We start from the raw sequence: 22,363 nt of genomic DNA on the forward strand, positions 1-22,363 counted from the left end.
GGAGAAGTAAAGTAGTGCGAGTTGCAGAGAAATGGGTTTGGGATTTCCAGTCCAAGTACTACATAATTTGTTAACTGTACAGTAGTTATAGATCCATTGTTACCATGTTGAACTGGAAGTGTACTGTGTCCTTGGGGCTTGTTGAAAGGTTTTCTTTTTCCCTAATAATCAAGAGAATGAGTATTGCTTACATTTGCGTTCTACTTCTTACTGTTAAATGAATATGTGAACAGAAAGGTTGTAAGAGTCAGTACATTAATGCTGTTTTGAAAAAACTGCAGCTAGAGTAAGAACTATTGACAAGGGTTTGTAAAATACAGATTTGTATCCAAAAGAATTAAAACACTGAGGTCAAATAAAACAGATATCAAAGTGACATTTCTTTGTCTGAACATACATACATCTCTTCCTTTCCCATTTTGTGTATCTGCAGAAGAGTTCATGGAATGTTAGCCATTAGAAACATTTTCAAAAAACTAAACAAAATTCAAATAGTGACCAAAAGAATTGCCACAGCATTTAAATGCTGTAATAATGGTGACAACTAACACTCTAGAGTACTCATCAAGGACTGTTTCAAATACTTTATCTGTATTAATCCACTTTATCTTCATAATTACCCTGTAAGGTGAGTACTGTTGCCATATCTGTTTCATGGATGTGGAAATGGTGGCACAGGATGATACAGTATCTTGCCCAAGATCACAGAGCAGCCCTGCTCTCTGGCACCACACCATAGTTGTCTTTCTGTCTCAATAGTGATTTATACTATAAAGGACGTTGCATGCAAATGAAAACTACAGAGGAAAGGGTTGTTGCACAGACGTTTAAAAAGAACAAAATAACATTTATTTCTGCTTTTGCTACTACCTATTTACTGTTGTCCCAAATTTAGTTTTTTTCAGAGAGGAGATAAATTGTGATTTTTTTTTTTTTTTAAACCCCCTATGTTTCTTGAATCAACTATTGGGGATAATGTCAGGTTGTGGATAGAACACTGGAACAAATGTTTTGTTGTTATTTTTGAATGATGGGCAGAGGATTGGTTACCTGAAGTCAGAGTCTTGCCAGATTGTACTTAAAAATGAAAAAATGCCCCTTTCTCTCTCTTATAAATGAGCTAGGCATTTCTACTTATGTCCTGTTTGGGAGCCTTAACGATATGGGAGCCTTACGATATGCATGCCTACTTAGGTTTCTCCCTCCACCCCCAATCCCACTACATATTGGATCGAAATGGAGGTGTTGGAGAACAGTTGACTCGTCTGTACTGTTTCTTTCTAAGCAGGAGAGGAAGAGAACTGATAATTGTGTTAGTAGGGAAGAGGAATGGCAAGAAATTTTGAAATATTCTGACATTCTGATCTAGCAGTTAGAGAAGGCCTACCTCATACAGAACACTCTCCTAAGCTCTGTAGAGGCACATACTAAGAAATAAACAGCTACCAACACTTATATAAAACTATCCTTTACGAGAGGAGTTGGCAAACTACAGCCCAAGGGCCAAATCCAGTCCAGCACCTCTTTTTGTACACCCTACGAGCTAAGAATGATTTTAAAGGATTGAAAAAAATCTAAAGTATTTTGTGACATGAAAATAACATGAAATTCAAATTTCAATGTTCATAAATTTTTATTGGAACACAGCTGTGTTCATTCATTTATGTATTTTCTGTGGGTGCTTCTGCTCTGTAGTAGCAGAATTGGGGAGTTGCTACAGATACCCAGTGGTCCTTTATAGAAGAAGTTTACTAACCTCTGTTTTACAAAGCACTTTGACAAATATTATTTTTTTGGGAGCATCCTAACAGTGTACAACATTGGCATCACAGATAATCTTTTTCCTATTCTACAGAAGAGAAAAAGGTTTGCATTGTAATATGCCTTGAGTCACGTCACAGGGCTAGAACTCAGCTCTAGGCCTTTTTCCTCCATAATGCTTGAGTTTTTTTCCTATTCTTTTATACTACATCTACCCAGGAGATGCTTTTGTTGTAGCAAAAGAAAATATACAGAAAAAGTGAGAACCATACTAAGGAAATGTAAGTGAAGATTTTTAATGATTGAAGCTTAATTTCCAAGTGCTGGCTGGATTTTTCTTTAATATGACAGTGATCCTCAAATAGAAATTTGAGAACATTCTTTATCTCTGTTTAAATTAATTTGGTTGAACAAAGAGATTTCTATTATTTCTTTGGAAACTGGTTCCTGGGGATACTCTTGTGCTCCCCCCAGACATTTAAAAAGTAAAGTAAAGTGGGGGTGCATTTTACAGATTGCCTTGCTAGAGTGCCCTTGGGTTTTTGAACATGCATAGGGCTTCATTGACTACTAGTCTTCATTCCTGACTGACAGGCCCTTATCTGTGCCCTGGAAAATTAATATCATTGTCAACAAGTGGCTAAACTTTTTGTTTTTACCAATTTAATTTCTAATAATTCCTAAATGAAACTAGTTTTCCCTTTTTTGTAGTATGCCTACTTCAGAAGACCAGATACTGGTCAAAAACAAGCTGGTTTATTCTAGTATAACACTTAGAAAATATTACCTATTAAAAATATTTTATGACTTCCTGCTGGGCTGGTTTTACATAAAATGTTGTGGGGAGATTTATTTACATTTCTCTCTGTATGTGTCTTTCTCTTCCCTTTTCTCTAATGAAGCTCTAAGAATTAAGGCCGTTTATCAGAGATAATTGTACAACAGATGGAGCTTTTCTGATATATAATAGTCTCAGAGTGTAAGATTCTTTCCCATAATGAAAAATACTCGAACTTTAAATGTCTCTTTTGATTTTAATTTAAAGACGTGTTTTTTTTTTTTTCCAGTGCATTTATTTATCTTGAAGCTGAGTCTGTAAAGCATGCTGCTTTTATTAGGGCTGTGTTCTAAAAAGATTGATACTTAGCAGTCCAGGATGATAATGTACAGTTACATGCAGTATTGAATTGAATGGCCGTAATTCACCAAGAATCGGTGTATGGGATCCTTAAATTAATCCCTATCAAAATCTAGGAGAACTTGAGCAATTTAGCAGTGTTTTCTTATGGAAATGATTTCTCTTTTATAATGTTAGCTGGGTTGAAACTGTTCAAGCACTTAGTGTCATTTGACCTTCAACTTGTAGTTGAAATAAAGGCCAAATAAAGAACACCACCATGATTTTTAAATTATTCATTTGCTGTTCCTCCCCCCCTTTGAAAAAGTTTTAATCCTATTTTTAAGAATACAAGTAAAGTTAAAGACATGCAGATTTATATAGAATAGAAGGTGAAAATACTCCTTTAATATCTTCACCCCCACCAAATTCCCACACTTTTCAGAGATAAGCACTGCGTATTCATTTTGGGTTATATATTCTTTGCTCTGCAGTTATATACACATTGACATACATTTAAGGTTTTCTTTATTTTTATACAAATGAGAGTATACTATCTATAAATAGTTTGTTGTGTTTTTAAAATACATTTATATTGAGTTTAGAGAGAGGAAGGGAGAGGCGGAGAGAGGTAGAAACATCAATGATGAGAGAGAGTCATTGATCGGCTGCCCCCTGCAAATCCCCTGCTGGGGATGGAGCCCGAAACCCGGGCATGTGTCCTGACCGGAATGTTGAACCTCGATCTCCTGGATCGTAGATCGATGCTCAACAGTTGAGCCATGCCGGCAGGGCATATACATATTGTTTTTTAACCTGCTTTTTAATTTAACAATATATTTTAGAGATTTTTCCAGGTCAGCACAAAGAGGTTTGCCTAATTTTTTAAAAATTGCTCCATAGTATTCCATATAATTACTATTTTCTCTTGAGATGTTTCTAATATTTTATTACTATAAACCATGTGAAGTAAAAATTTTTTAAATGACTAATGGTGCATGGAAGAGGAATTAACAAGTCAGAGAATATGTATATTTTAAATTTGATATACATGGCCAAATTAATTTCCAAAATTACATTACCATTTTATACTCCTAAGAATAGTGTTTGAGACTGTTTCCCATACTTTTACCAATGTTAAGTTTCCTTTTTTTCTTTCTTTCTTTTTTTTTTTTGTGGCAACAGCAAAAGAATAGTTCATTTTAACTTGCATTTCCCTGACATCTGATAGTGAAATTGAGCATTCTCTCATATGTTTCTTAGTTATTTATGCCTCCAGTGATTTGCCTACCTGCATTCTTTGCTTATTTATTAGCTATCTTTTCTTACTGATTTGTGGAAACTCCTATTCTGAATAATAAATCTTTGTTATATATCTTACAAGTATTTTCTTCTGGTATGTCACTTGGCTTTTATTTTTTATTTGGATGCCTTAGATTCCATAAGAAAGTATACAAATTTCAAAATTCAAGTCTGTTGGTCTTTTGTCTTCTGGATTTGTGTATTTCTTAGAAGGGTTTCTCCATTACAGGGTAATAAAGATATTTTTCTATATATATTTTAATACTTTTGTAGTTTATCTTTTAATTTATTTAGCTCTGGAATCCATCTGGAATTTATTTTGTATATGATATGAGGTATTTATGTCCAGTAGAGCGCCTCCTCCTTAGTTCATGTTTTACATTTTGTTGGCTATACTTTTGTATTTTCCTTTGTTTAAAAATCCTCACCTGAGGATTCTTTTTTCACTGATTTCTAGAGAGATTGTGTGGGGGGGGGAGGGGAGGAGAGACATCGATTGGTGACCATCCCATATGCACCCCAAGCAGGGATGGGGAACCTGCAACTGAGATACATGCTCTTGACTGAGAATTAGACCCAGAACCCTTCAGTTTGCAGGCCAACACTCTAACTGAGCCAACCCAGCCAGGGCTGTACTTTCTCTTCTTGATGAATTTTATAGTCAGCTTGTGGAGGTTACAGTGTGGTTTTGATTGGGATTACATTGAATATATAAATTTATTTGGGAATAACTGAACGTTTTAATACACTATTGAGTCTTCTCACATAGTTATATCATTTGTCTTCATTTATTCACTTTATATATACCTGAGTAAAGATTCATTATTTTCTTAATATAAACCTTATACATTTCTTGCTAGAATTTCTTCTTTACAGCTTTATATTTTTTCTTTTTCTCATTCCTAACTCTGATGAGACTACTTCTAGTAGGATTGGCACAAATATAGTGTTTGCAGTATTTGCAGTAGATTTCTTGTAGGTGTTATTTATCAGATTAAGGAAACTCTTCTGTTTATATCTTGCTAAGTGTTGAGTTTTATAAAATGCTTTTTCAGCACCAATTGAAATAGTCATATGGATTTCTCATTTAATATGTAATCTCCTAATTTAATACACCAATGTTAAACCATCTTTGCATTCCTTGAATAAACCCTACTGGTTCACTAGCTCTTTCATATACTGCTGAATTCAAAATGCTAATTTTACTTTAAATTTTACACCTTTTTAATAAGTGAGCTAATTTTGTGTATGTGTGTGTTTATGTGTGATGTACATGTGGAAAGCTTTTAATCGTTCCTGTGCTTTAACATAGCCTTTTCTTTTATGTTCTGACATTATATATCTATTCTTTGAAGGCATGTAGAACTTATTCATAAAACTGATTGGTCTAATGTCTGATATTGGACTACTAATATTTTCTACCTCATTTAAAGTTAATTTTAGCAATCAGTACTGTTATAAAAATCCATTTTTTCTAGATTTCTACATTTACTAGAATGAAATTATACATAGTATTATTTTTAAAATTTCTTCTATTAAATAGCTTCTTAATTTCAGAGTATATATTATCTAAGTACACAAACTAAATCTTAATCTTAATTACTCTGATATTGTTCATATTTTCTAATTAGTCTTTGTTTATGATCCTCTAGTTAAATACAATGGAGAAATATTAAAGGTCTGGGAAGTTGTCATTGTCCTGTGTTTCTATAGGATTGCAGCCCTAATCTTTAGACTGTTCTTGCTTCTAATCTTGTTCTAGTCCATAAATTTGTCAGATGAATCTCCCATTGATATTCTGTTAAACCAAAAAGGAGGAAATTCTTATATTGCTTCATCGCTACCTATTTGGTCACCCAGATTCTTAATCTTGAAGACATCCTCCTTCATAGTCTGGACCCTTGTTATATCTGGCCTGCCTTTTCTTCCTAGCACTGATGCTGAGCTCTGAACCAAACCAGACCCTTGTCCCCAAAAGACACCATGGCACTCATACTACTATTTTTATTCATGTCCTTTGAAGACCACCTCAGAACCATTTTATCCGTACTGATTCCTTCCTCCAGGGAATTCCTGTAATTCTTACCTATAACATCTAATCTCATATTGTCTTGTTACCTCTTTGATATGAGAATGTCATCTCTCTGTACCAGTTTACAGACTAAACCCAAAATTAGCAGGTATTTTATTTTATGCTACTTTCCTGTGCCCCATAGCACCCAGCATAGTGTTTGGCAAGGCAATACTCATTAAACACTGATTTAAATGTTTAGAAAAGCTTCTTTATTTTTCTTTCTTTTAGAAGCCTACTTCACGTCTTTTGATACATTAAAGAGAGGCTTCTCATTTCCTGAACCTGATTTTGAACAGCTGCTTAATATTTTTTAGTATATTTTCTGTGCCATTTCATAACCTCAACATGAAGCAACTCAAAAAGGCAATTTCCCTGTCACATTTAGAAATTTGGTTGCCTTATTGTGGTGATCATTTTTAACAGAGCTTTTAAAATAATGGAAGACTTTTTTTTTTAACTGTGCAAATAGCCACCTACCTGTTGTGAAATAACAGTTTTTTCTCAGCTGAACTTATCCCTTCAAGATTCCCCTTTGCAGGAGAGAAGATTGGCAAACTTTAAACACTTCTTTTCAAGGGTCCCTTTAGAAGTCTATGAATCTGAAAGGTTAGTTTCCTGTAAAGATTTACTTGGGCACTTATGAGATTATACAGTTTTGATATTCAGCCTAGGTTTTGAAATAACATTATCACTGCCCCCTCTTTGCAAATGCAGAAAGTAAAGTTCATAGTGAACAACCACATTTCACACAGCTTTAGCCCTTTGCAGTTGTCATACTGTTTTTATTTTGTGTAGACATGGGTAAAGGGTGACACTGTGCTGATTTTAAACTAAACCTAAGCTTTATTATGACAGAAGTGTTTGGCCAGAAGAAAACACATATTATAATAGGGGACATTAATTTGGGTGTGTTAGAGGTAGTTATTTCAACCTTACATGAATATATTTTGTGTTTGTAAATTTCTTTCCAAAAATTCAGAGCTGCCAATGCCAAAAAAATGGCTACATATATCTTTACATTTTATATTCATGTGCTGTTATTTCGTAACCATTTAAATTTTTCATCTATCAAAAGGATGATGCTTTAGACTTAATAAAAACAACAACAATAAGATTCTACCTTGTTAAGTAATTTTTTAAATTCCAAAATATTGATATAAACACTTTTCTACATAATTCAAATTGTGACATTTTCAACTATTACTTGCAAAAAGAGGTCCTGTTAGTAAGACCTACTAGCATTCTCTGTGAATCAAAAATGTTGGACTACGGTACCTTCCATTCAGTGTCACTCTGAAAACATTGCCAACTGTGATACAGCTGCCTCTGGGAGGCTCAGCAAAGGGACAGGGAAGAAGAGCACCAGTGTTCAAAATTCTTTTTCTTTTTTTGTTAATCCTCACCCAAGGATATTTTTTCCATTGCTTTTCAGAAAGATAGTGGAAGGGAAGGGGGGGGGGAGACAGAGACAGAGAGAGAGACAGAGAAGCATCTGTGTGACAGAGGCACATCGACTGGTTGCCTCCCACACGCACCCTAACCGGGAATGGGGAGCGAACCGCTGACCCTTTAGGTGCATGAGCCGACACTAACCACTGAGCCACATCGGCCAGGGCTCCAAATTCTTTTTAAGTGTTCATGGGGCAATTCCTATGGCCTAAATAGTTATCTTTTTCCATTTTCTCTGAAGAACATACACAAGTCATTTCCCTTTCTGAAGTAGGCATTGCAACCTGAAGAAGGCTGATGCAGGCCAAGGTTTATGAAAATGCTCTTGGTAGCTGAACTATGTCAAAAAATAAAAGCTCTTCTGATGCTGAGTTTGTTTCTCCATTAATGTTACGAGATTCATGCTCATGTTGATGGTAAAATGCAAATATAGAATTCTGAATTGGGCCTTAGTTAAGCCTGTAAAGTCAGAACTGAAGTCTAAATTGGAGAAGTGACAGCTCCTGATTTCATATCCATATTAAATATGCTTTGTCAAAGAGAGAAACGAAAATGTCTAAAAATAGAACTGACTTTATTATCCAGGTGATGTTTTAACCTCTCAAAAAAGGGTTTTTAGTTTTGATCTCCAAGATAGTGGCTTAGAATTTCAGTGTTAATTGCTATTGCATGCCATCACAATTTGGAGTATTGGTGGTGGGTGTTTATCAGTTAGTATTTTAATATATGGGAAGCTCTGTTTTGTTCATCATGGTTCTAGGCAAGAGATTGGTCTGAAAAACTAAAATCGAACATATTTAACTGCTTGCTCAGAATCCTTTGAGTTCCATGAAACATGTTTTTACTCTTCCTATAAGTAGCAGAAATAAAATATCCTGGGTTGAAATAATGACTGTAGAGTTTATTCCACTGCCTCTTCCCTTTATTTACTGAAATAATATCATTTTGTTGAAAATGGGCAAACCTATTGCTGTTATTTATGCTAGTATATCAGTTGGTTTCTGCAAGACTAAAATAAACCAGCTGTCATGTGAGGAAAGTATGGAGAAACTGGAAATTGTATTAACCTTTAGGTTCACTGTTTTGTTCTATACCATTGTTTCTCAAAGTGTGGTTCAAGGACCCATAGAGGGTCCCAAGGTCCTTCCTTTTTCAATTACTTATCTGCGTGAGAGTGTTTTTTCTTCATATGCTTTATATAAACAATACATTGAAACAGATTGAATGTAGATACAGATGTGAAAATCCAGGTGTCTTTAAGCCAGGCCACTCTCATAGTTTAAAAAAAAAATTATAATTATTTTTCATAAAACATTACGTTGACATGTAATTATTTTTGTGAATTTTAAATGAGGATATATTTTAAAAATTTTTTCAGTTTTAATTTCAGATCAGGTAAACATCAATAGATATAACCCACATAAACAAAAGTTCTTTAGTCTCCTTAATAATTTTTAAGTGTAAAAAGATTCCAAGACCAGGATGTTTCAGAGTTGCTGTGCTAGATCAGCATGTAAATACGGTGAAAATCAACTGTGTTTATTCAGAGTTCCATTTCCCTTTGAATAATTATGTATGACCAGTCATTGCTTTTGGCCTGGATCATTTTTATTTAATAGTGAAAAACATATATTTTGTTTAGTTTTTATTTACTTTTAAATAAAATAGTATATTCTTAAGGTATACAACAGGCTGATTTGATATATAGTGATTATTACAGTTAAGCTAATTAATATGTATTTTTCTTAGTTACCATATTTTTGTGATGAGAGTACCTGAAATCTACTTTCTAAGCAAATTTCCAGTTTTTAATAGTTTTATTTTTCAATTTATTTTTCAATTACAGTTGACATACAGTATTACATTAGTTTTAGGTGTACAACACAGTGGTCACACATTTATATACTTTACAAAGTTATCCCCCCAATACGTCTAGTATCCACCTGGCACCAAATTTAGTTATTACAATATTATCAACTATATGCCCTATTGAAAAATATTTTTAAACACCTGATGTGTTAGATTACCAAGATAAGTAAAACTTTGTCGCTGCCCTGAGGCTCATTCCATTAAGGTCATTGCTTGTTTAGAAGAGGGCATTTCTTCCAAAACACATCCTAATAGGGATGGCCACTCTGCTGTACAGGGCAAATGGAAAGCATTCCTGATTTCATTTTGCTTGTAATGGTTTTCCCTGGGGAAGGTGGTATGGGAGAATTTTTAATTTTGTTTCTTTTGAGCAATATGCTAATAAGTTCTGTAGTGCATGCGCAATGCTCATGCACGCGCGCACACACTAATATTTGTAAAACTGCCCGGCACTGTAATATTTAGGGGAGTGGGTGTGGAATGGTAATAAAATTTTGTTGAGAAGTCTTTTATGAGCAAAATAGATAGCTACCAATAGCAACTTTGCCCCTCTTTGAAAAATCCCTTTCTCATGAATCTCTCATTTAGATCTACATGGTGTGAGATGAGTTAGGGTTGGAACTTCTGAGAGATTAACACTTAGGTTGTGCAACAAGCTTTGTAAATGCTTTAATTTGGGAGTTTCATTTGGAGAAGTGGGAGGGCTATTATCTGTGCTGAAGATTTTCTGTAAACTTAGATTCCTAATCATTATATCTTTCTGTATCCTTGTTTTTAATCGATGGTGCTTTTCAAACTCAATTATGTAGACAGATTAGTTACGTCCTTTCTGATTAAAACGATTCATGAATTGTAGGCTTAGGGTGAGGATAGGGTTTTCTTTCCTGGAGAGTGGCTTATTTTCTGTACATTCTGATCTGTTCCTGATACTCATTTGTTACCATTTACTATTTTAAGTCTTCATGTGTACATCAAAGGCTTTTAAAAGAATTGTTTTACTGCTGAAGAAGTATAGACTGTTTGATTTTTAAAAGATAGTTTTACATGCTTAATATGGTCACGTCAGGAGACAGTGTAGCTTATTTCATTATCTCCATTACATGGATATTTTTTTTGAGAGGCCTCATCAAAAAACTCTCAATAAGATATGAATGTCTAGAGAGGGTGGAGAATTATACCTCCTGAGTCTGTTGTCCGAAATCATCTTTGGAACTGTGAGCCTGCAAAAGTTGGATGCTGCAAAAGTAAACAATGTGCAGAATAAGATAGAGTGGAATTGACAAGCTGGTTGAAAAAGGATGATGCATTTCTAATTAGCCCACAGTGCCTTTAGTTGGAAATTAATTAGATACTGTTATGTAAATGTCATGTTAATTAAGCAAGAATATTGAAGTGTTACAAATCTGCAAAAGGAATGGCTATTTTGTGTATTAATGTTTTGCAGTTAGCACGAAGGAGCTGATAGAATATTTGTTTGATTATTGAGCTTCTGGCAATTTTTAGCTGAATGACTCCTTGACAGTCCATTTGTCCTAATTGATGTGTTTTAGCACATGGTGTAACTGTAGCCAGTGAGGGCTAGTGGAACTAGGAACTGAAAATGACCAGTCATCACAGCTGTTTTAGCAAAAGCTTTCTGGGTAGATTGTTCATCTCTGTTTTCAAGGTTAAGGAGAAATACTATTTGTCTGTATTTATTCGGCCTTAAATTTTGAGTACCTAAATTGATTGCCAGCCTAAATGCAGCTGCCCTCCATGTGTTCTACTTTTCCTGAATCATAGTCTTCATTCAGTCTATGGGGTAGATTACACATGGATAGCTCAGGGTTTTTTGACATGCTCAGTAACTCTACAGCTGGGGGGAAAAAATTAAGAATTCTGCCACTTTAGCTTGAAATGTAAATGTTGATAGTTAATGGGATACCTTTTTTCAGTCCTTCTGGTTTTTCAGGTTACAGTGAAGTTAGTATGTAGATTTAACCCGTCTTCAGCTTTACAGGCTTGAAATCAGTACTATTTCCCCAAGAAAATCCACCACCCTATTGCAGATGCTATAAAGAGTTCTAGGTGTTGGGAATAAAGCTGAAGAATTTCATTTCATGTCTCTCATGTGGAATTGCAAATGCAATCCATAGTGCTGCATTATGTATGACACCTTTAATACCAGAATAGAAACATTCCTAGAAGACAAGATAGAGTATTAAGATTTCTGGTCACAAACCACAGGCTACCACAGACATTATTTACTTGCAAATTCCAGACTCTAAATTGTTGAAACTTAGGAAAACATCCTCTTGAATATAGTATCAAATGCAAAATGATGGTCTGTTATTAAATGTCTTCAGATAATGAAGAAACTTGAAAAAAATTCAGATATTTGTTTTAGCAAAAGAAAGCAAAAAGCACTCATGGTGATTGGCTGAAAGTTAATTCAGGTGGTTAATCTTGTTTTCTGGTTCAGAGTCCCCAGAGAGCCTGTCACATTAAGGAAGGAACTTTATGCTTTTTAAAAAAATTTTTTAAATCCCAAACTTATTTCAAACTCAATTGCCACTAGTATAGGCTAGAAGGTAATGATGGGAATCATTCTGTGCTTAGAAATACATTTATTTTTCCAACCTGATCCCACTAAAAACAGATACACACACACACATGCACACAGTTCACCAATAAATCCAGTCATCAAGAGGCTTTCTACAGTAAAAACACTCAAAAACATTCAGACACATGGGAGCTAAATAGCATGTTATTAAACAATGAATGGGTTACCAATAAGATAAGAAAGAAATAAAAAACTTCCTGGAAACAAATGAAAATGAACACACAACAACCGAAAATCTATGGGACACAGCGAAAGCTGTCCTAAGAGGGAAGTTCATAGCACTACAGGCCTCCTTCAAAAAGCAAGACAAATTTTTAGTAAACTCTCTAACCCTACAACTTAAAGAATTAGAAAGCTCCCCTGTGAAGCCATCCAGACCAGGGCTTTTGTTTGCTGGGAGTTTTTTTATTGCTGCTTTGATTTCATCAGTTGTTATTGGCCTATTCAGGTTTCCTGATTCTTCTGATTCAGTTTTACATGATCTCACTCATCTGTGGAATCTAATAACAGATAGACTGAGGAACAAAATAGATCCAGAGACAGAAGCATGGAACAGACTGATAAATCTCAGTGGGCAGGCGGGGATGGGGGTTTGGAGGGGGAGAGATTAATCAAAGAACTTATATGCATATACGCATAACCCATAGACACAGATAAAAGTGTGGTGAAGGCCTTGGGGGTGTGTGGAAGGGGGGTGGAGGGGATCAATGGGGGAAAAAGGGGGGAATATCTGTAATACTTTCAACAATAAAGATAAATTTAAAAACAAAAAATAGGCTTTCTCACCTTGCTCTTAAGTTATTGCTCTGTTCACCCTGCTGCTTGGGAAGAAGAGGAAGAAAGGCCAAGAGTAGGTTTACAATGATTTGTGGAACCATATGCCAGCCCCTCTCTCAGGATTAGCCCAGTAAAAAAGGCCAACAGCGTTTCTTGATAGAGCAGATGCCCTGACTTTGACCCTTACCATCAACTGTCAAAATTATTTTGTTTGCTATAACCACGTGGGACTCCTGTTATATTTTTATTGTGGACAGAAACCTAAAAAGGTTCCCCTTGAGTGGCCTCTAATTTCCTGTATTCATTTTAATAGAGTTGATTTGGAATTAATTGTGTAAAGAGTATACATCATATCTCCTGTGGCTACTTCTTTTATTTGAGAGTACAAGAATTTTGTGTGACACCAGATTTTGTGTGACACCACTGTAGAATACATGTATAGTGTTCATATGCTTCTATTCTGGATTTTTAAAGAGTTTCATAGGTTATAGTCTGCCAGACCAAACTAAATTCCAAGCTCTCTGTTTATAATATTGTACAGTTATCAAAGCCTGGGATATATTATCACTGCCAGTTACTCTTGCTGTCAGTTTGTTTTGGCTCAGCTTTGGTTCTATTTGTACTTTACTGTAATGTAGTGAATATATTGGATTGGATTGTTAGTTTAACAAGCTCTCTAGAGAACAGTTTCATGATGATGCATGTTTAGATATGTGTGCTAAGTAGCCTTAAAGTTATTTACACACTTGCCAAACCTGCAGAAATTCATTCATTAGGAGTTTTAGAGAGGATAAACTCTAAACCTACAGATGAGGTAAAGTTTGCATTTGTAAACATGGGAGTCTTAATTCATGAATCCCAGCCAAATTTCTTTAGGGATTTTGATTTGACTGATTTCTCCCTTCTCATAATTTTACTGGATGAATTATTTTATGTTCTTTTTAAAAAGTATTCTGGTGGTTAAGCCATTATTGACTCTTGTTCTCTGTGCAGCTCACTATGTTGTGGGAACTCAGTGATCTTGGTCAGATACTGAGCTGAGAATTAAAGAAATTGTTATCAGAGACTGAAACTAAATGAGTTGTTAATATTTATATTGTGCTCAGATGGTTTAAAAATGCACATTTGTCTCTTTCTTTGCCCACTCCAACCTATTGCATCAAAATTTTCAGTCAGAGTCTGGGAATCTATTTTAAAAATGCTCCCTTGAACTTCCTGGATTCCAACAATGTTCCAATATTTTTATGTGATAGTCATTACACAAGTGTTTAAACTCTTCAGGATGTACATTTAAGACTTGTATACTTCATTTTAGCATTTTATCCCTTATTGTTATACCTCAGTTTTTAAAAGGTTTTAATAGCCCTGAATGTGGCTCAGTTGGTTGAGTGTCGTCCTGTGTACCAAAAGGTTGCCTGTTCGATTACCAGTTAGGGCCCAGGTTGCAGGCCCGATTCCCTATAAGGGGTGTGCAGGAGGCAGCCAATCAATGTTCCACGCTTACGTTGATGTTTCTCTCTCCCCCCCTTCCCCACTCTCTAAAAATCAATAAAAATATTTTTTAAAAAGATTTTAATAAATGTACATTAGTCTCCTGATTGGGTCAAGCAGCTTGCATTATTTTTTGTTTTTTCATACCCAAGGATATATTTATTGGTTTTAGAGAGAGAGGAGGAAGAGGGAGAGGGGGAGAGAGAGAGAAAGAGAGCGAGAGTGAGAAAAACATTGGTTGGTTGTTTCCTGTACGAGCCCTGACCGGAGGTCAAACCTGCACCTAGGTATGCACCCTGACCAGAAATCAAACCCACAATTCTTTCTTATACAGGATCACGCTCCAGTCAACCGAGCCACCTGGTCAGGGCTGCAGTGACTTTAATGAATGCCTTTAAGTGCCCTCTGTCCACAGAGTCGTAACCCAAGAGTAGATAACAAAGTGGGTCTTGGCCCTAGGGAGTGTAAAATCTGGTGAAAGAGGAAGTAGTGATACAAAATATAAAACTGTATAGTGTAAGAAATCTTTTTATACAGATGATTCTCATCAACACTGTGGTTTATAAGCCATTTTGGTAACCCTATTTTTTGTTAGAGAAACTGAAGAGTTCAGGACTTAAACTGAGTCTTATATAAAAGCCTGTATTTTCCTAGAAATAAGAATGCAAACAAACAAAAACCAAACCTCTAGGGAAGCAGGAGCTACAATGTGTTTATGAAGCTATAGAAGACAGTGCCCAGAAGAGAGTTCTCAAGGATGTGGCGTCTGTAGCTCATTGTCTCCCCACGTTGCTTATTTTCTTTCTTTTTTTTAATCCTCACCCGAGGATGTGTTTATTGATTTAAGAGAGAGAGGAAAGTGGCGGGGGGAGACAGAGACAAAGATTGAGATAAAGACATCGATGTGAGAGAGGAATATTGATGGGTTGCTTCCCATACACGCCTGACTGGGGATCGAACCCACAACCCAGGTATGTGTCCTGAATGGGAATCGACCCCACAACCAATTGGTGTCTGGGACGATGCTCCAGCCAACTCAGCCACCCGGCCAGCGCTCCATGTTGCCTATTTTCATGTCACAGTTGCCCGATTTGGCCCTCTGGAATTTTAGTATGTTAAGCTTTCTCTGGGGAATGTGATCTTTATGGAAAAATACCCTGCTCTTTTGGCCTTTCTAACTTCTAATTTATTCTTGCCTCATTTTCAAATTCTTGAGACCTATTTCCGTGTGGTGGTGGCCAATGATGAATATCCTTCGTCCTGGTTGCATTTGACGTTCATTACTTGTTCCATAGTCTTTGACACGTGATCATTTTTGATCCAGCTCTTTATTGCAGTCAAGTATTGTTCTTCATTCACACACATTTTGCCCTCCTAACAAGATTATAAACTCCTTGAGCACAAGACTAACCCATGGTGGCAAATAGTAAGTTATTTGCTAAGTGCCCTTTGACATTAACAATACACTTAATTAGGTTTTCCTCTCTTTTCCCATTTCCCCTCTGTGTCTTCTTAACACTCACTAAGGTTTGCCAAACTGCTGTTACAGCCTTGGTGTAGGAAAGAGTGGACTAACAGTGAACTCTTAGGTGTGACTTCCAGGTCCCTAAACCCATGGATTTCGGTGGCATAAACTCTTTAGAATAGGTCTCAGAGTTCTTTCATCTTTCTTTCCTTATTGATGAGTAACTTCAGTGATACGAAGTCTTGTCCAACGTGGCATGTAACTCTGCCAGTTAATCAGGTTTACCTTTGCTAGTCATGGTCACCTATGGACCCTTTTCAGAGTATATGTGTAACATTTGCCTGTGTGTTCTGTTCCTTTATGATCATCACCCCTGCCTCTCCCAGGGCATATCAAAAACCACAGGTCTTTATGTTTATATAGTAACTTCCTATTTCAGAAGTTAGGGCGTGGTCGATGGGGAGTTGGGTATATATCAATATCAACTTAAGAATTTGTTGGCAGTCCTGATTCTAAACCAGCTTAAGAATTTGTTGGTGATCTTGAAATTATTGCTTTTCAAGCCTTCACCTACTGACTAACTAGCTTTTGCATAATCTTGAATTACGCCTATTCATTAGATGTCTGGGCCCTTAAAGATTCCACGAAGGCCCTCTTCATGCCATATTCTTGTAATTAAACTGGACATTTCTTTCTTGGTCCCAATACTCTCTTTATATATTAAAATGATCTTTATTTTTTCTGAAAAGCAATTTGTTGTTCCTTAGGCAGCAGCCCCCCCCCCCCCCCAACAAGGCTAGTTTTGCAATAAATTCAAAGATTGGGTGACCACTGAGATCAGCCTAAGAGGGAGTACTCCTGCTTATCACTTTGTGGAAAAGCTCATCTCCCCAAACTTGTGGATAATTTCTTCTCACCTAGACTGGAATTCTAGTTAAAATTTTATCCTTTAACTTTTTAACATTATGTGAGACTCAATTTTTTTTTTTTTTTTTATGAAAAGCATGTCTAATGTAGAAAGAATATGGATTTAAATTGCTGAACTAAGTTAATCTACCACTACCATCACCTTCTCCATCTTTCCTACTACCCTCTTATGCATATTTGCAGGTTGATGCTGCCGTTTTAGATTTCTCTTTATCCAAGATAGCAGCTATGGGCATGTAGTGGGTATGTCCTGACTGATGTGCCTGCCTTTCTGTTTGTAGGTGGGCCATGCACAGACACAGCTCATGTCTCGTTAATCACACCAACCAAAAGATCCTGTGGTACAGGTACGTACATCATTCTTATCTGGATTCATTCTTATCTGAATTCTTCACAGAAATTAGCTACTGATTTTAATGTGGTGTCCTTGCCAGAGTGCTAATTTCTTCCATCAATTTTGAAGTGATGTATTATGTGCTTAATATTGGGAATGGAGTGTGAGCAGAGGTCAAAGTGGTCCTCTTGGAGGTCAGATTGACTGAGTTAAGCTGGCAGCTAAAACCAAGAGTAGACAATTTACCTACTTCCTAATGTCTGAAGAATATTAAAACATGAAACATACCTCGCCCAGTTTTTAGCTTGTGGGTAATTTGTCTAAGTCTTGGACTTACTAAAAAACATAATTTAAATAATGGAGAGTGGAAAAAGTTGTAGTACAGATAATCAGGTTTTTAACTTGACTATTAGAATATCCTAATAGTTTTGGAAATTTATTTTCTCTCCTTCATCTTCAAGCCGTGGGGTATGCTGAAATCATTCTTTTCAGATACATAAAGCCTCCCCCAAATCTTTGTGCATCGGTGACATTTTTATTGAATATGAAGTCATGAATCTTGTAGCTCTCTAAAAAGCAGTCATAATGGCCATTGCTCCCTTAGCCTATAGCTTAATTTATTTTAAACAGTATTTGCCTTTTCCAATAATGCTGCCTGCTATTTAAAATAGCTCAAGGATTATATTTGGAAGAGTCAAAATAATTATATTGTTTTTCTAAAGGTCACAAAATATTTTTCATAATTTAAAAAGTCCTTTTAACTTTTCAACAAAAATAGCCCAAACTATTTCTGTGTACAGATTTACACTGAAACCTCAGCCCTTTTAAATGCTCATAGTTTTGATGTAAAACCTGAAACAGGCCTGTCCTTGCAGAATTTCTGAGTAACATCCAGGCATTGAACTCTGAGGAACTTAATTTTACTCTTCTGCGCCACATGACTAATTTTGAGGCAGAGCTATGTGAGATGGTCCTGGCATGCTCATCCCTCCTGTCCTTAGTACCCAACCTCCACTGGGCAGTTCCTGATAGAGATGGAAGAGAACTGTGCCCTGGAGTGAGACAGACTGTCCTGATTAGCCAGTTGGAAGTCAGAGCCAGCTATCTACCCACTCCAGCTAGAAGCTTGAAAACATTCAGAGCCCTTTAATATCAGTTCCAATGTTTCACACACGCAGTGTACTTTAGTCTGTCTTCTTTCCTTCCAGTCTTGGCACAGGGTTTATTGTTAGCACTACCAATATGTTTAGGTAGCAGTCAAGGAGTGAGCCTCAAGCACATTGGGTCATCCTGAGAGATTTAGGAAAGAGACTCATGTGCTCAGCTTCGACACTGAAGCTAGTAGGAATCCTTCTTTGAATATCATGTACTTGTGTCCTTCATCTTCTAGGCAGGTCTGTTTTCTTCTCTCTCCATATTGTTTTGTGTATCTGAAAATAAAGTAACATTTATTGCTAACTCTATTACCAGGCACCATTCAATATGCTTTACATACATGGCCACTTAATCTTTAGAACAATTATGCAAGAGAGTTATTCCTCTTTTCAGATGGCAAAGTAGGTACTCAGAAAATTAAGTACATTTCCTGAGGTAATATTGCTAGTAAGTTATAGAACCAGGACTTGCACACAGCTCTTTCAGATGTTAAAGCCTGTGTTGTTTTGCACTACGTCATGTTACTGTTTATCACACTGTATTATAATTATACTCCTAGCCAGACAGTGGAAAAATACATCATTGAATGAAATAGGGAGAAAGAGAAACAAATATTTGAAAATACAGCATATAATGAAGTTGTGTTTAAAATGTGAGTTCTAAAAGCAGATCTGGTTTCAGATCCTAGTCTTCCATCTTACAAAATGTGATTTTAAGGAAATAAGTCAGCATCTCAAAATTTGTTCTTCATCTGTAAAATTGGATGATAAATCTATCTCATAGGTTTGATGTAAAAAATAATATACTTAAAGCTCACATAATAGATCCTTAAAGCTAATTGTTCTTATAGTGTAATCTTATCATTAAAGATTATGTGTATACAATGGCCAACCATTAAATGCTGTGGATAACAAATCAGTAGGTAATTTAAGTAGAAAGAAGAGTAGATTAGAAATTCCAGAATTCATTGCTATATCTAGTTTCATTAACTGATTTTATGTTGGTTACTCTTTGTTGCATTTTAGTATTATAGTAGGAACTGATGGTAATATTTTTGGGTCTCCATAAAGTGAAATGATAAGTGAGGATTTAGCTCTCAGTCACATGTTTCCAGGCCTTCTTTTAAGTGACTACATACCTCTTAACTAGAAGAAGATTGAGAATTTTCTGGCTTGGACGGAAATTAATGCTATGTGCAGGTCATCTTCTAAAAAGCCTGAAGGAAAGTTGAGATTTCTCAGTCTGGATATTAAAGGCTATCAAGTTCAGCCTGGTGCGCCTTTCAAGAAGCCTCTCTGGGCCCCCTCAGGCTCTTTGAACTAGCCTTACTGCCTCAGCCTTAACTATGGCACTGACACCAGAGGACAGAGCTTCCTGATTTTCAGAGGTAAATTGAATGATTTGCTTTGAGAACCGCAGGTTGACAGTCTTTGTCTCTATCTTTCTGTCCTAAAATCAGCAGGCTGCCAATGATGGGGATTCTGAGCATTTTTCTTATGAATCGTCACCAATTATAGTGTTACATTACTGAAGTGTTCTCGTATTCTTTATGTATAGGTTCAAGAGAGGACTCATACGTCTAACACATGCTCTGTGTTGCTTCTGCCACGAGGCACAGTAACAATAGCTCTCCCGAAGATCTCCTAGAGCACAGGGCTTCAGGCATAGATGATCCATAAATAATTATCTTACAGTGGTACCATTTCTTCCAGGGAGGGAGACCCTCTGAATTAGATTTTACCCCCTCTAAGCCAATCTGTTCAATGCAAGGTTGGGCCTAAAGCAGCCTCCAGCTTAGTAATGATGTGTATTGGGAAAAGAATACTTAGGCTAAAATATAGTGGTTCTTTAGCTCAGCAGTCTCTAAAGAAGGGCACATAATGTACAATCTATGAGGTATTCAGATAAAATAGTAGAAGTTCTTTTTCTCAGCTTTATAAAATTTCTGTTTTGCAGATTCACTGTATAATTATATATCATAATATATAGTTTAAAACCAGAAACACACATAGGATGCATGTAAAGGTTACATAGCCAAATATCTTAGGGAGGAGTGTACATGCAAAAAAGTTTGTGACCTTTTCGGTGAACAGGTCATTTTCGTTTTAGTACTTTGAAAATTAGATCTAAAGATTAGCATTAGGCCCATAATTATAAGCTTGAGTGATTGATTAATGTCTCTGTGTTTCAGGAGACCACTGTTGTTCTGAGGATATTGTAATTTAGAGAGGCAGAAAGCAGTGTAAAGTAGCTGGTCTACAACCATCAAAATGAGGAGAACTTTTTTTTAACTTTATATTTACTGTTGACACTGTAACAGATACCCCCATTTCACACACCCCCGCCCCCCCTTGCGCCGCCCCCCGTGCCCCCCCTGCTTTGCCCACCCACCTTCACCCAGCTCCTGCTCCCCCTTCCCTCTGGCCATCACCACACCGTTGTCTGTGTCTGTGGGTATGCATATATGTTCTTTGGCTAGTCTCTTCACCATCTTTCATCCAGTTCCCCAAGAGGGAACTCTTTTTAAGAAATTGCTTTGTGGTTCCCTGGCCGGTTTGGCTCAGTGGTTAGAACCTCGGCCTGTGGACTGAAGGGTCTTGGGTTCGATTCCCGGTCAAGGGCACGTGCCTGGGCGGCAGGTTTGATCCCGGGCCTGGTCAGGGTGCATGCAAGAGGCAACCAAATGGATGTGTCTCTTTCACATCCATGTTTTTCTCTCCTCCCATCCCCTCCCTTCCACTCTCTCTAAAAAAAATCAATATCCATCCGATGAGGATTAACTAAAAAAATAAAGAAATTGCTTTGTGGTAACTGTAAGTCTCAGAAGTCTCAGAAGCAGGTTGCAAAAAAGTAGCAGTAGTTGCAAGTAAAAGATCAGTTTGTATTTGTGAACTAGGTGAGAAAGGCTTTTCTTTAGATGCTGGCTTTTGGCCACATAGCACTATTAACAGTTAAACTCTGTAATCTTTAGATGGAAAAAAAATAGCAGCACCCTGATCATTTTGGTATTTAAAGCAGAGAAAAATTAAGTGAAAATGCACGTGGCTTTGTAGAGCTCTGGGATATCTACAGTCAGCAAAGAGTTGAGAAGTACTGCCAAGTCCCAGGTTGCTTTGGTTAGAATGTGAGAGTTAAAGCATATCACACCTTCAGATTACTAGAGCAAGCTTACACTTCTTCAAAGAGCTTTGAATGTTTTGCACATGTTCCCTTGTTAATTCTCACAACATTACTGCCAAGAATGAGTATATTGTGAAGGAAAAGAGTTCACTTTCATTGGCAACAAACCACCTTTTGTCCTTCATCTTTTCCAACTATCAAGTTATACCTTAAGATAAACACTGTAATCTGAGCTGTGGTCATCTTTTTTAGGCAGACTTATTTGGAAGGTTTTTGAAAATTTAGGTGAATATCTTCAGAAAGTCATATTTTTATGTTTAAAGTGCCTTGTGGGAAAGAAGGGAGGTCTTTTGCCTTTTCTTAGAATTTTTTTTAAGACTTATTTACAGAGTTACAGCAAAAGAAGTTATTTTGTATTTCATTTATTGGAGCTTGATATTGGTAAACCTTAAAATTTACACTGTAATGGACAGATAGAACTGTATCTTGTCCTAAACATCCATAGAGAAATAGTCTCTCTCCAGCAGGGTCCTTGAACAGACTAACTCAGGACTCTGCTCCTTCCAGGTGGAGCATTAACCAACTCTTAGCTCTAGGCCCTGGGTTCAGTATATCAAGGCATAGACTTTTTAGCATATGAAAAAAAGGAAATTGTTCTTTCCCTATTTTACTATTCTCTGGCTTGATTTTGTGTTTTCTTTTTATAGTCCCTTTATTTCTGAAGGTAAAATAAAAAGTCATAAACAAGCTTACAGACTTGATGGTACTGTTTACAGACTTTTGCTGTACTACATCTACATTCATTGTTATTCTCTTCCAGCAAATATGTTTAGTAAATAATATTCTCTCTAAGAGACTTGAAAAATGATAGTTTTGTGTATGTTCTATGTATGTTAAAAATGTGATTATAGTTAGTAGAA

General features: G+C 36.3%; 1 protein-coding gene across 2 annotated transcripts in view; it reads left to right on the top strand.

The window, feature by feature from the left end:
* The window catches only part of ZFAND3 (zinc finger AN1-type containing 3), a 316,668-nt gene that overhangs the window by 236,952 nt on the left and 57,353 nt on the right, over positions 1-22,363 (top strand). For both annotated transcript variants that reach the window (XR_013999102.1, XM_081141329.1), the window contains exon 4: positions 17,116-17,181. Coding sequence is in view for 1 of the 2 variants with exons in the window: in XM_081141329.1 (XP_080997455.1) it covers positions 17,116-17,181 (66 nt within the window). In the remaining variant the exon portion in view is untranslated. The remainder of the gene's footprint in view (positions 1-17,115; positions 17,182-22,363) is intronic.

Source organism: Miniopterus schreibersii (genome assembly GCF_964146895.1).
Source record: "Miniopterus schreibersii genome assembly, chromosome: 6".
Classification (NCBI taxonomy): Eukaryota; Metazoa; Chordata; class Mammalia; order Chiroptera; family Miniopteridae; genus Miniopterus; species Miniopterus schreibersii.